Here is a 15,687-nt window from a genome sequence, read left to right as displayed (position 1 = left end):
ACAGCTCCTGCCTGTCACTGCCTTTGAAAACATTTGCACCTCAGATATATACAATCTACTGATGTCTGGCTAGTTTTTCTGCTTTTACTAAGATACACTTGACTTTCAAAGATCTCATTGGTATGATATTTCATGTTATAAAAGAAAATTAAAAAATGAAATTGTTAGCTAGGAAATGGATTTTTTTTGGGCAACACAGCCTTGAAAGAAATAGAAGAAACTGAATCAAAAGACACTCAGATATTCCAGCACTGTGACCCAGGAGGGAATTAAAACACATATTAGAAGCACAATGCACCAGGGACTCTAGAACTTTATAATGTCTTCCATGAAGTTACCACATCTATGAGGTGACAAATCCAAATTAAGTTTCTCCTACAAATCACTATCAGTTGAAGACTTATCATCTAAAACCCCCTGTGATGGTTAGCTTTAATGTTCGACTTGCCACAACCTAGACTCACCTGGGAAGAGATTCTCAATGATGCATTGTTCACATCGGGTTGTCCAGTGTGCATCTCTATGGGAGATTGTCTTAATTAAGTTAACTGATATGAGAGTATCCAGCCCAATGTGGGTGCCACCATTTGGCGTGGAAAGGTAGAGTTGAGCACAAGCAAGCAAGCAAGAAATCAAGCATGTCCTCAGGTCCTCACACCTTCCTCAGCTTTTCCCAGACGGAAGCTGGCATATGCATATGCCATGGGTCCATTCTGTACTTTCTTACCTTTTGACTGGGGTGGCCAGGTCTTAAACACTTAAGAAAGAACAAGCTAGAAGCAGAGATGTGCTGTTAGCTTGATACTTAAAAGGCCAGGGTGAGCCCTTTCAGTATCAGCTTCTGCTCTAGGACTTATGAAACACCAACCCTAGGGCACTGAAGCCCCAAGGGAGAGGTGGCTACCAACTACCTATTGTTTAATGTTGAATATATGTTTAGCTATGGAAAGATGTGTTGCTATTTCACCTTGCCTGCCTAAGGCACCTGATTGGTCTAATAAAAAGCTGAATGGCCAATAGCAAAGGAGGAGGTATAGGCAAGCCTTCCGGGCAGGGAGAGTAGGTAGGAGGAGGAATTTAGGCTAGGGGGAAGAAAGAAAAAGAGATATCAGGAGACTTGAGGGGCCACCCAGCCAGACACAGAGGAAACAGGAAAGTAGGACATACAGAATGAAAGAAAGGTAAAAAGCCCCAAGGTAAAATGTAGATGAATTGTAACAGGTTAAATTAGAAGAGCTAGTGGAATGATCCTAAGCGAAGGCTGAGCATTCATAATGAAGAGAGGAAGAAAAAAAAGAAAGAAAGGAAGGAAGGAAGGAAGGAAGGAAGGAAGGAAGGAAGGAATCAGACACGCATTTATTTCTCTCTGCTCTATACTGTGGATGTGATGTGACTAGCTATATTATGTTCCAATCATTTGGAATTGCCTGCTATGATGATGTGACCTAGAATTATAAGCCCCTTTGTTAAGTTGCTTTTTGTCCCTGTGTGACACAGCAACAGAAAATAAACTAGAATATTCACATCCAGCACTTGAAAGCATTTACCTTGGTATCACCATAGCTTGTGCCAGAACTCAGACCCCACAATTGTTACCCCAAGCAAAGTTCTTACCTGAGCATTCTCTAAACCTCAAGACTGCAGGCCTCCACTTCAGTGTATCCCTCAGCAGCTATGCACATATTGACAAGTAGGCACTCACACATACATATAAATTAAAAAGGAATTTAAAATTTTAAGCAATAAATAATATGAACAATTAACCAAGAAAGTGTAAACACACATAAATAGTATAAATAACTTTTTAAAGGTTAACAGGTATGATGATGCAAACTTGTAGTCCCCAGACAAGATCAGAAGTTCAGTGGGGAAGCAAGGGCACAGGCCTTTAACACCAGCACTTGGTAGGCAGAGGTAAATAGATCTCAGAGTTTGAGGCCAGGCTGGTCTACATAGAGAGTCCCAGGCCAGCCAGGGCTACATGGAGAGACTCTGTCTCTACCCTTCTGAGAAGACCAGAAGTCCAATACCAGCCTCAGCTATGTAAAGAGTTCAAGGCCAACTTGGGTCACATGAGATCCTGTCTTTAAAAATAAATATAGACAATTTGCTTTATTTTATTGCGTGACTTCCTAAAAAGAGCAGAATTTTATGAAAGTACTTCGGACTTTCTATATGGATTATGAAATATGAGGGAAAGTGAACAACTGTATTCAGTGTATCAACTTAAGTTTTATCTATTTACGTATGATATTTACGTAGTATATATTTAGTATACTGTGAATCTTTTCATTTTTCTGAAAGTAGATCCTAGTTCTTTAAATTGTTGAGTCTAGAAAAGGTTTCTGTAAGGTACAAAAATCTTAGTACACAAATCAGTCAAGCCAAGACTCTGATTTGAGGACAGGCATTGGGAGAATACAAGAAATGGCAAAGAGGCCACGGAAGCAGATTAGTGGAAACAAGAAGAAGAGATGTGCTGGTTGAGGTCAGAAAGATAAAGGGAGTGTATGACCAAGAGATTACAACCTACAGTATAGGCCACTGAAAAGCTCTTGACACTCACATTGAATAAAATGGAAAGTATTTAAAAAGCTTCAAAAACCAAAGTAATGGTGCATATTTTGAAAGAACAGAAGGTGCTACCTCTATGAATGACTGAAGAGGAAAAAAAAATAAAGAGACCAACTAAGAGGTTTCTTCAATCAACCCATGAAATAAATAATGAAGGTATAATGTAAAGGAGTAACGGTGGACTAGGCAAGATACTTGAAAAACTCTGAAGGTCAAGTTTGTTGGGTTTGTTGATGGACCCAGTATGGGTTCCTGCTATCTGTAAACCCTATGATCTTTATTATCCTGTCATCAGCCCTCTGAGAGCTTTGCATTTGCCCTTCATGTTTCCTTCAGAGCTAACAATTCCTTCCAGTAGTCTACATTACCCATCAGGAATCCCCTGAGGAGATGAAATTACCTTAGGTCATTAGAAATGCATTTCCCTACAGGAGCTGGACATTACCTGCACTTGAGCTTCCTAGAAAGTATTCATACAGGGAGAAAAACATAAAATAATAAAATTTAAATTTTTACATTTATTAATTAATAAGCAATATGCTTAGAAGTCACAATCATACAGTGTTATTATTTTTGTTACTGTTTGACTATGGATATGTTGCCACTAATTGTTATTTATATTTCTGAATTACTAAAAAAGCCTATGTGAGGCCATGTTCCAATGAAAGTAAAGGAGGCAGATCGTAGGAAGCCAGCATATTGAAAAGAATTCAGGGAGTCTCAGGCAGATGAGTCATAATTCACTCAATACAGGCAAGGCCAGCACACAGGGAGTAGGCAGGCAGTCTCCAGAAGGCACATTCCAGGATACATGGGATCATAAAGAGCAGCACACAGGCCTGGAGAAGGTAGGCAAAACAGGCCCCCAAACCCACAGGCAGAATTGCAAAGGCCGAGGCAGATGAGCTGCCTCTGGCTTCAAGAGGATCTTTATATAAAATCCACACAAAAGTAGCATTCTGGGGCTGGAGAGATGGCTCAGAGGTTAAGAGCACTGACTGCTCTTCCAGAGGTCCTGAGTTCAATACCCAGCATCCACATGGTGGCTCACAACCATCTGTAATGAGATCTGGCACCCTCTTCTGTATACATAAAAAAATAAATAAATCTTTTTAAAAAATGGCATTCTGCCAGAAATACTTATAGACTTCACTGTGTACTTTGGGGCTTCCCAGCCATCTGGTGTCAGCCATTTGTGTTAACTCATAGCTCCCAATATCCAACACTAGCCGTCTTGACCCCTGCCAGATACAAATATTGATACCAGCATCATGTTGCCTGAATATAAATGGCCCCTTGACTCTCTACAGCACCACTGGGATTGGGGGAGGACAAGGAAGGAATGAAGGAAGGAAGGGTGGAAGGGAGGGAGGGAGGGAGGGAGGAAGTTTCCTTGAAGAATGACTACCAGTAGTACTAAAGCAGATACATGCAATATACACCTGAAGCATCTTGCCAAAATTCAAGAAAGTTCTCAAAAACAAAACCTGAAGTATGTCAAAGGGACCCAGTAGCCTCTTTAAAGAGTTCCCCATGGCCAAAGTAGAAACAACCCAAGCAACAAAATATATATGACACTGTTGGATTATTGCAGAAAACAAATACCTTTGAGTCCATGCATATGTAAATATCTGGATATGTAAGTAAATCCAGGTGCTCCTCTGCAGAATTTCAAATAATTTTCAAAGATTTTTCCACCCTCAGGGATGTATGGTTTAACTCCCAACTCCAGAGGTAAGAGTTAGAGATAATCTCCTCCTAATGTAGGCAAAGGGTAGCACTGAAAGAAAAGACCTGAAGAAGCCTGGAAAACATCACCTGGATCTGGGATTTTAAGTTAAAAGCATCATTGATAGACGATGGTCACAGTGTATGCCCTTTGATATGTTTGTGTAAGGATGACACTATATTCCTTCCCCCCAAAACTCATCAATTCCGTCTAACTATAAGAAAATAATCATGACACTAACTCAGATTTAGAGACATTCTACAAATTCCCTGACCAGCACTCTTTAATGCATCTAGCAAAAGAAATCTGAAAAACTGTCTGAGCCTCATAGAGATGAAAAGACATGGCCACTAAATGTAATCTGGTATCCTGGATATGATCCAGAGGTAGAGAAGAAATAAGGAAACCTAAAGAACGTATGGACTTCACTTAATAATAATTTTCAGTATGTGGCTCATTGAGTCATGGTGACATTAATGGTGAAATTTTGTGTGAGATACACAAAATTTTCTTGCAGTAAACCTACTCTAAAATTTAAAAGTTTTTTTCTCTTCAAAGTACCTGGCACACTGGAAATCTCAATGAATATTGCTCTTATTTTTGCATCAAGATGTTTCTCAAAGCATTCCATTTCTATCCCTAAGGCTTTTTTTATTAAATATGTTTATTTATTAAAATTTTTCCCGTTTTACATACCAACTCCAGTTCCCCCTTCCTCCCCTTCTCCCGCCTCCTCACCTCCCTCCCACTCTACTCCCATCCACTCCTCAGAGTGGGTAAGGCCTCCCATGGTAGTCAACAAAGTCTGGCATACCAAGTTGAAGGAGAGCCTAGTCCCTCTCCATTGTATCAAGGCTGAGCAAGGTATCCCACCACAGGGAATGGGCTCCATAAAGCCAGTTCATGCACCTGGTCTATCCCTAAGGCTTTAACAATGGGAAGAGGGTGATGTCAGAGACTGGAGTAATAATGAAAATCAATGACCTGCCAACTGCCATTAGGGAGTACCTCTTATATTTGTTTATTCGACTTAAGTTGGATTGGAAGGCTTGTTATCTTGAAAGGATACCTTTAATGAATCATGCAGGTGTAAAGTAAATGGCTGTGTTATTGTGGCTATGTTACTCCTGAATCTAAACTCTTCTTCAACAAGTACTCTTGCAAAGATAAGGACTTCACCTGGTAACCTGGGACACTGCTGCATCTACTGGCTTTCTGGTTGCAACTGGGAAGTGACAGCTGGATATGGACTCTGAGTAAAATTTAGAGGATTTCCAGCCATAGAAGGAAACTGAACCATGCTGCCTGGAGGCTGGCTGAGGCCAAAGGAAGGAGAAGCCACGAGGCAGTTCTGTGCTGTTGACCTGCAAGGAAAGCAATTATTGCCAGCAACTAGGGTAAGGAGCCTTAAAACTAGAGATCCTGCCAAGCATGGTGGTGCACACATTTAATCCCAGCACTCAGGAGGAAGAGATAGGCAGATCTCTGTGAGTTCCAGGCCAGTCTGATCTACATAGTGAGTTCCAGAATATATGCAGGGCCACTCTCTAAAAACTTTAGACCCTAAAGGTGACCAAAAATCAAGATAGATATTGAATGGAATCATGTTTGTTACTGGGCAGCCATCTTGCTGTCGTGCTGTATTAATTTTTCTTAGTCTAAGTAGTCCCTCTTGCAGAGTATTTGTTTACACTACACAATGTGTCTTTGCCAAGGTACCTTCTGATCAGTTTAATAAAGAGCTGAATGTCCGTCCAATAGGAAGAGGCTAGGTGGGACTTCCAGTGACAGAGAAAACTCTGGGAAGAAAAAAAGCAGAGTCCCCAACCAGACATAAAGAAGAGACACAAGGTACAAGATGGAAGAGAGGTAATGCCACATTGGCAGAACATAGATTTAAAACTATGGGTTAATTTAAGTTATAAGAACTAGTTGAGATAAGCCAAAGCTAAAGGCCAATCATTCATAATTAATAATAAGTCTCTGGGTCATAATTTGCAGACTGGCAGTGGAAAGATAGTCCAACAAGCAAGCTTGCTATAATTGGCGCCCAACATCTGGCACATAAATCCACGTAAGGCCTGAGAAGGCTTTCTGGCAACAAAGTCTCTCAAGTAGGCTCAGTGCTTTCGGCATATAGAGGTGCAGCTATTTTAAGAGGCCCTTCTACCGAGCGCTTTGAATGGGGTTTATGAGCAGTGGGCAGCACACTACTCAGTGGCGGGAGACTAGGTAGAAACGTCTACTACATTGTGGACCCAGAAACTTCCCAGAGCTTGGGTGATAAACATGGCTCCCACTGATACTGACAAGATGAAGCTAGGGCTCTGCAGGAACAGAGCAAGAGGAGAGGAGCCAGCCACCAGATGCCATGTACTAAGCAGAGCTACACTGTGGAGCACCTAGCAGCCACTTAGCAGTTTAAGGTTTGGCTCATATGGTCAGAGGAGGCTGCAGACACATAAAAAGTCAGGTCCAGACCGAGAAAACTTCTAAACAGATACAATATTTTGAATATGCTTAGGTGCTGGAGAAGAAAAAGAAAATGAGTATAGACAGTTATAGAAAAAAATAAATATTAAAAAAATAAAGTCTAAAAAGAAAAAATAATGTAAAAAGAATAAGCCTGAGTGCTGGGATTAAAGGCATGCGCCACTACCACCCGGCGACTTTGAGTTTTTTAAATGTTAATGAACAAAAAGCAATAGCTGCTGAGAGACATTGAATTATGGAAACTGCTAAATTAAACCAACCTATACAATTTTAAAGTCAACTTCAGAATGAAAGTCAGAAAATATGTTGCTTTGGGGGAGAGTTTATGCCTTTGTTTCCACAGTAAACAAAACACTATGGTTCTCTTCAAAATTAACAAATACCAGATTTGATGGGAGGAGACCTCCTGAAAATCTTGGCTACAGACATGAAAAAAGAAACCAAGAAAGACTACAGGACAGGTGATGTATACGCTGATCTCTCTACTATGGGAATAGTTCTGAGACTGGATGAGACATAAATTTTGTTGGCTACAGAGTCCTCATTGACATATTACATGCCATCTTTTGGTTTGGTTATCAAGTCCTAATGGACTTACAAAGTTGACAGATGTCTTTTGCCTTCCCAAACATAGACTAAAAACCACACATTCCATACTTGTATTAATACAGATATATATGCTACCTTTAAAAGAATATGTGTTTTCAGGAAGAAAAAAAAAAAGGACCAGACACCAATGAAGATAAGTAGCCCAGGTGATCTAGCCTCTCAGAATGCCTCTGTTACAATTTCCTCAAAATTCTGCATTCAGAACAACCTCAACACTGCTAGCTGAGATGGTCCAACCTCACAAACTATCCAGCCAAGACTTCAAGTAAGCTCTACCCATCCCACAGATACTAAACAAAAAAATAATTGCAACTAGCTCTCCCAGGACTTGACCATTATCCCACTTTTCTTGGGATCCTCTAAAGATGCCATTGTCCCCAAACAACAGGAAGCAGTCTAAAGAACATGATTTCCATATTCCCAAGAGGTGGAGTGGATGGTTTTTGGTCATTCAGTGGGTTATGGATATTTGCCATTGTTTAGCGGGATTGGTTACAAGCTGTTATTGGTCATGGTCAAGAAAAAAGCTAAACAAAGGAGATTAGATTGAGGGATCTCTTTATGAAGAGAAAAATGGGGGCAGATATAGTATACAAAGGATGAAATAAAAGGATTAATTGTTGAGTCAACTCTTGAACAACCACTAGTCTCAAATATATCACATTGGTATGGATTTTTGTAAACTGATACAAATGTAATGTTATTTTTGTTATACTGTATATACATTCCTATTCTTTGTAGCATTAATTGTTAGAAGGTCTTATTAATAAAATCAAACCTGATGCCAGTTATTGGAGTGAATGCTGGAAGAACAGAGAAGCAGAACAAGCCACTACTTCTTCACCTTGCCAATTCCTCAGCTGATCCTGTTTCCTCAGACTGGAAACCTCTGAGTCCTCATCCAAATAGATCTCAGCTGAACTGCTGCTCAAAAGCCTAAAAGCTTAACCAGCTCTAGTTCCTGATTTTCATGCCTTATACACTTTCTGCTTTCTGCCATCACTTCCTGGGATTAAAGGTGTGAGTCACCATACCTGGCTGTTTCCAATGTGGCTTTGAAATCACAGAGATCTGAATGGATCTCTGCCTCCCAATTGATAGGATTAAAGGCATGTGCCACCATTTTCTGGCCTCTATGTCTATCTAGTGGCTGTTCTGTCCTCTGACCCCAAATAAGTTTATTAGGATGCACAATATATGGGGGGGACACAATATATCACCACAATTCTTGTTTAAGGTATTGTACCTATGCAGCTCTTTTTAAAATGTAATGTAAAGTTTTAGTCCTTGAAAGCTATTTATGATAATAAAGAAAGACAGGTTAGAGGTTAGTCATCTATAACAATCAAACTTATAGTCATGTTAGGTATGTTTTCAAGGTCAGAGGTATATTTTAAATAGATGGTCTTCAAACATGTCAGAGATCTACAGAATATGGCATTTAAAGTGGTTTAATAACGTAAGACTTTTCATGACAATAAGACATGTCTACTCCTGGCATCACCAATTTACTCCAAAAAAAGGATGATGGGCATCAAAGAACCTCCATATGGAGTTTGCTTTTTGTGGCAAAGTTGGCCACAAAGTTGGCAAAGAAACTGCCCTTACCTCAACTACTGACAGTGTGCTGTCAACACTGGACAAGCAGGACACAAAAGAAGGCAACTGCTGAACTTTTCCAAGACAAGATTGAACTGTCCTTCAAAATTTCTGCTTCACAAAAAAGTCTGTCAGATATTCTAGGATTATAAGCCAAAGATAGATGCCCCAGCATTGCAGAGGAACCTTGGGTGACTGTTCAGGCATCCAGCTGTCTCTGTCATTTCTATAGGTTTGTAAGTTGTTTGCTCTGTACTTACTGTTTACTCAGGTAATATTTTATTCTTCTTGTATCTCTGATGGGAGTTGAGACTAGATAATTATATCATTTTCTTTGTTATCAAATTCAAAAGAGAAGTTTACTAAGAGATGTAAAGTTCCTAAGGTTCAGAGACATAAAAGCTTAAGTTGTTTATCTAAGATGTTTTAAGGTCTAAAAAGATATTTTTAGGATGGTAATACAAGTTACGATAGAAAATGGTTTAGGTATAAAACTTTGGATTCATCAAGCTAGGATAGATAAAAGAGTATTTTCTCCAAAATTGCCAAATACAAATGGAATGACACTGTAAATGTAATTCTTACCTGATAATTGTTCTTATTATATATAATTTTACTATGTTAGAGTTAAACCTTTTCCTTTTTATTTGAACCCAAAGAGGGAAATGTTGTGGAATATTTATTTACACTGTGAAGATGTGTCTTTGCCAAGGCACCTTCTGGTAAGTTTAATAAAGAGCTGAATGACCAATAGCAAAGCAGAAATCAGTTAGGTGGGACTTCTGAAGACAGAGGGAACTCTGGGAAGAAGAAAGGCAGGGTCACCAGACAGACACAGAAATGAGACAGGAAGTGCAAGATGGAAGAGAGGTAACACCACATGGCAGAACATAGACTTTTAAAATAAGGGTTAATTTAAGTTATAAGAGCTATCTGTAATAAGCCTAAGCTTTCATAATCAATGATAAGTCTCTGGATCATTATTTGTGGGCTGGTGGTCCAAAGATAGTCTAACAAGAAAGCTTGCTACAAGTCCCCATACTACTTCAGCCTGCTTCAACCTCTTCCCAACATGAAGGATCCCTTGTGAACAAAAACTGCTGAGATATGGAGTAGAAAGGGCCTTCTCCCAACTTTGTGTCCCAACCCAAACCTCTTTCCTATTGGAGTTAGGACACAGGGAACTCGCACTTTTAGATTCCAAAGCATCCTTTGCTGAGTATCATCTTAATTACTCCCACTGAAACGACCTCATCAGCAGCAGAACTTTTCCACAGTCACATCAAATATAATCCCTCTGGTAATTCTCACATTTGTTCTGGGACTTAGAAGTCAACAAATATGATGGAATACAGTATGGAAAAGCCAAGAAAACATCATTCTTGGAGTCTGCCCTTTGTCACATCAATAAAAGGAGAGGCCACTGAAAGCAGTGGCCTTCACAAGAGAACCTTCTGAAGCCAAACAATCTCTAAGGTTCACATGAACATTGCTTAAGATGCTGAAGTTCTTAGGAAAGTGATGGAATTCTAAAGCTCTAAGAGCCTGTGGGATGTAAAAACAGAGGTGAGAAGGTAAGAGTGAGATATGTTAAAATTTGAATGTAATCATCCAAATATTGTGTATACAAAAGATCCTACATTTCAGAGAACATCCAATAGCCAATAACACAGATTAGAAATATTTACAGAGAGGACACTGAAATGAGACACATTTCCCATGGTTTCGGAACGTGGGAAAAGGTATTCTTTGTTTCAAGAAACTTCTCAAGCCGTATTGAGGTTTGTGTTTGTTTGTTTGTTTGTTTGTTTGGGGGTTGTTTTTTGTTTTTGTTTTGTTTTGTTTTTGAGATAAGGTTTATCTGTGTAACAGCCCTAGCTGTTGTGGGACTAGCTCTGGAGATTTTTTCCTCAGCCTTTTTTTTTTTTTTTTTTTGTCTCTATAGGTGGATCTCCTCTGACTGAAATCTACAGAGGTAATTCTTATACAAATAATAATGATGTATTTCAAACCTTCAAACAATTTGAAAGACTAATACAAGGAGCCAGAGAGATGGCTCAGCAGGTAAAGACACTTCCTGTGCAAGCCTGAAGATCCAAGTTCAATCCCCGGAACCCACATAAAAGTGGGAGGTGAGAACCATCTCCACAAAGTTGTCTCCTGGCCTCCACAAGTTGTGGCGCTCACACACAAACAACAATAAGCAAGTAAATATTTAAAATTAAAAATAAATTTTAAAAGACTAATAAAAGTAACACTTATAACCCTTTCTTAAAATTTGCAAAGAGAAAAATTGTTATAGCAATGATTTCTTTCCCTATACCTTCCAATACCTTTGTGTTCAAACCATTTCTTCCCAGACAAAACTCCAGTCCACAAGCAGCTTTCAGTACCCAAATTGTCCCCTTACCCACCTTCTTCCCATCCCTATGGACCCCAGTATAGTCCTCATCTTCATGTAGCTGTTCTGAACCCATTAGTGAAAAATCCTCCTTTTCTCACACATAGTGTCTCATCTATTTGAAGGCAGCTCCTTCTCTCCCAAATAACTGTTAGATTTTAATTATTTTCTCACTGTGTATAGATTATATTCCTTTTCTCAAATAACTTAGAACTCTGCCAAAGCTCCATCGATTCATGCCAAATAATTAAGTGGAAATAAAAAAAAAATCACAAGATGGAGCAGAAGTTGGAGGAAGTTCAAAAAAATCTGGTTTCTGAAAATAAAACTTAACTCCTTAATCTGAATTATGGCCTGCCTTCTTGGTTCCCATAGACCGTCGTGTGCTGTGTAGATGGGGGTCAGAATGGAAGGTTTTGATGGCTAGGTTGGTCTCCTTAACATCTCTGTTACCTGTTCAGAGTTAGTGTTTTCAGTGACCATCTCTCTTAAGGCAAGCATTTACAGTTCAGTTACCACTTAGCTGATCTAAGTTAATCAGCATAGCTTATACTAGGTAACCATCCTGTATGTGAAAACCTTTACCATATTACTCTAATCCCCCCAACTTCCCTTCACCATGATCTGCATGCCACAGAAGTAGAGTCTCAGTGAGGCCACACACTTGCCTGTCTGTCACAGATGAAACCAGACGTTACACCTTAATGGCTCTTGCTCCAGATGCCCTACTGAACACTTGCGGTCTGCTTAGAAGGTACCAGACAAGAAGGCAAACCAAGCATGTTTTCTTTGACATGTAACATCCCACCACATTCTGCAATATTCACTGCCTCAGAAAGAAGAGTACGTCCTAACTTCCTTAAGAGTATGTGTTCTGATTAAGTTGTTTTAGGATATAGATAGATAGATAGATAGATAGATAGATAGATAGATAGATAGATAGATAGATAGATAGATATCCTGAGAAATACACAGTTCCTCTAAGACATTGGTATGTTTGAAACAGCTGTACATGTGTGAGTGGTTAACACAGGTTTTCTTTAACACACACATAATCACATCTCCTATTAATTAGTATGCTTTAAATACTGGTGTCTTACATTAATTAACTCATTTAATCCTCATGAAAATGGTGCAAAGAAGGTATCATTGTTGCCCAGTGACAAATGTAGAGACTGAGGCCAGAGGAATAAAGTAACTTGGTTGTGTTATGACCGTACATGTCCCTCTGAGGCCAGTCAGTGTGGTGTGGAATGTCCCCACCTCTCAGTTAGGACTCTTTGGGTAGTTTGTTTTCAGTCCTCCAAATTAAATTGGCTTTAGAGAATATTATATAAAAAAGAAAAAACTTGAAGGGAAAGTGAGTTATATGGAAACAAAAATCTTCATTGGAACTGAAAAACATACTCCAAAATGTGACCTTTGCCTCTCTTTCTTCCTTCCTTCCTTCCTTCCTTCCTTCCTTCCTTTCTTCCTCCTTTTTTCTTTCTTTCTTTCTTTCTTTCTTTCTTTTTTTATAGTAACAGGAAATATATTTAGAAGAAAGAAATTGAGGACCATTGCAAGATTTCCTCAAATAAAAAAGAAAGGAACTAAAAAAGCAAAACAATTGTATGGTAAGCATATATTTTATATTTCAAGAAAATACCGAACTGTTCTCAAAAGTAGTTTTCACATTCCCACCACCATTCCAGCCCACTCTTAATATGTCAGTCTTTTCCACACTAGTCACTCTAATGGATGTGTACCGCTTTTTATTTGTACGATGATTTCATTCACACTGTAGTTTTAACTCACTTTTTCTTAAAAACACGGTCTCATTCTGTAGCCCTAGGTAGCTTGGAATATCCTATGTCTCAAACTTATTGACATGTACCTGATTCTGCTACTACTTCCCACGTGCTGGGATTAAAGGCATGCACCACCCTACTCACCTCATTTGTCCTATTTTTTTTAAATTGGGTTGGTTGATTTCCTACTCATGAATTTTAAGAATTATAGCCATTCCGTTCCTAGCTACTTCCCTAAAAGAACTGGAAGCATATTTACCTAAGGACACACAGCCCATAGCAGCTGTATGTATAACAGTCAAAAAAAAAATAGAGCGGAAATGTTCATCAAGTAAATCTTAAATACACTGTTAAAATAAAGTTTAAAAACAAACAGCAGTGTGCACAAACTATGGGTGAGTTTCATGAGTGAAAGAAGCCAAAAAAAACGGGTACAAATTGTGGGTTCAATTTACAGAATATTCTAGATAATGCAAACTCATGTATAACAGCAGAGCACAGTGCTTGAAATGAGACAGCCACTGGTTTTAGGAAGGTCACAAAGTCTCTTTTGGCGTGCTGCATATGTTCACTGTCTTTGGCATCATGACATGCCAATATGCATAGATCAAAGCTTAACAAGATGCACACCTCAAATATGTGCAGCCACTGTGCAGCAATGACAGACCAAGAAATAACATGGTTTTCCTCTAGCTGAGGAGCTACTCTGCCACATAAGCTAGCTGGAAATAAAGTTATAAATAATGAATTTTTCCTAAGGAAAAGAACAATAGAGGAGAATGATGACCTTAACTTTTTCTAATTTGTCATGGAATGAAATTCATGATTAATTCCTGTAGAATTCAACTCGAAGGGCATTGTTTGGCAAATAGAGGTTCTTAGAACTATTTATTTGGAGTATCCAATCTAGAAAAATCCTTATGAGATATAAAATGTTATAGTTGTACCAAATAGTCACTGCTTTATTACACACAAAAAAACAATCTACTCTATATCTCTCATACCACAAATACTTCATATCTGAACACTCATCATCTACCTCTGTTTGCCTTGAATACTCACAGCTTATATAATTAGAACATTGCCTTTATACATTCTAAAAATGTTTGTGATTTACAGATGAAAATAATTAAAAGCATGCTTGAGTAATAAAATACATTCTACAGTGACAATTACAATAACCCTGAAGTAGCAATCCATGTGACAATGGCACCTTGTGAGCTCTCAATTCTGATATTCGCCTCTAAGAATCTGAAATTAGTAAGAAAAAGATAACACTTGCTGAAATAATATTCTTAATTTTTCCAAGATGTACAAGAAAGAAAAATCATGATTCAATGGAGTTAAGAAACGACACCAGAGTAAAAGAATTTATATTTCTGGGTCTTACTCAGTCCCAACACCTGAGCCTGGTCTTATTCCTTGTTTTGTGTTTTGTGTACATGACAACTCTGCTGGGGAATCTCCTCATCATGATCACTGTGACCTTTGAGTCCCGTCTCCACACACCCATGTACTTCCTGCTCCGAAACCTTGCCATCCTGGATATCTGCTTCTCCTCCATCACAGCCCCTAAGGTCTTGGTGGACCTTCTATCAAAGAAAAAGACCATTTCCTACACAAAGTGCATGACACAGATCTTCTTCTTCCACCTGCTTGGTGGGGCAGACATTTTCTCCCTCTCTGTGATGGCGTTTGATCGTTACATGGCCATCTTCAAGCCCCTGCACTATGTGACCATCATGAGTAGTAGGCGATGCACAGCCCTCATCGCGGCCTCCTGGGTGGGTGGCTTTGTCCACTCCATTGTGCAGATAGCCCTCTTGCTCCCACTCCCTTTCTGTGGACCCAATGTTCTCGATACTTTCTACTGCGATGTCCCACAGGTTCTCAAACTTGCCTGCACTGACACTTTTGCCCTTGAGCTCCTGATGATCTCAAACAATGGCCTGGTCACCACCCTGTGGTTTATCTTCCTGCTGGTGTCCTACATGGTCATCCTGATGATGTTAAGGTCTCAGGCAGGGGAGGACAGGAGGAAAGCCATCTCCACCTGCACCTCCCACATCACCGTGGTCACCCTGCACTTTGTGCCCTGCATCTATGTCTATGCCCGGCCCTTCACTGCCCTCCCCACAGATAAAGCCATCTCTGTCACCTTCACAGTCATCTCCCCCCTGCTCAACCCCTTGATCTACACTCTGAGGAACCAGGAGATGAAGTCAGCCATGAGGAGACTAAAGAGAAGGCTCACACCTCGTGAAAAGTAATAGAAAAAGAAACCCCAACTCTTGTCACCAAGAACTCTTTTCATTATATTTTCTGTACTTTCATATACTCAAATAACTGTCAATTAACCAACTACACTTTCTAGGAAACGGTTTGATTTTCTGCTTATATTAGTAGTAATTAATAACCCAAATTTCTATATGGCACAAAGTAAATAGTCTTACAGGATTGGACTGATTAATTGATTTGTTATTTAGTTGGTT

At 39.3% G+C, this 15,687-nt stretch overlaps 1 protein-coding gene across 1 annotated transcript; it reads left to right on the top strand.

Moving 5' to 3' along the window:
- The first annotated feature begins 14,532 nt into the window (after positions 1–14,532).
- On the top strand, positions 14,533–15,465 carry LOC118571261 (olfactory receptor 4D11). The gene has a single exon (XM_036170222.1). The coding sequence runs from the start codon at positions 14,533–14,535 to the stop codon at positions 15,463–15,465; it is 933 nt and encodes a 310-aa protein (XP_036026115.1).
- The last annotated feature ends 222 nt before the right edge of the window (positions 15,466–15,687 follow it).

The sequence above is a fragment of the Onychomys torridus genome, chromosome 1 (assembly GCF_903995425.1).
Source record: "Onychomys torridus chromosome 1, mOncTor1.1, whole genome shotgun sequence".
Lineage (NCBI taxonomy): Eukaryota > Metazoa > Chordata > Mammalia > Rodentia > Cricetidae > Onychomys > Onychomys torridus.
The sequence above is the reverse complement of the archived record's forward strand: the minus strand, read 5'-3'. Positions and strand labels throughout refer to the sequence as shown.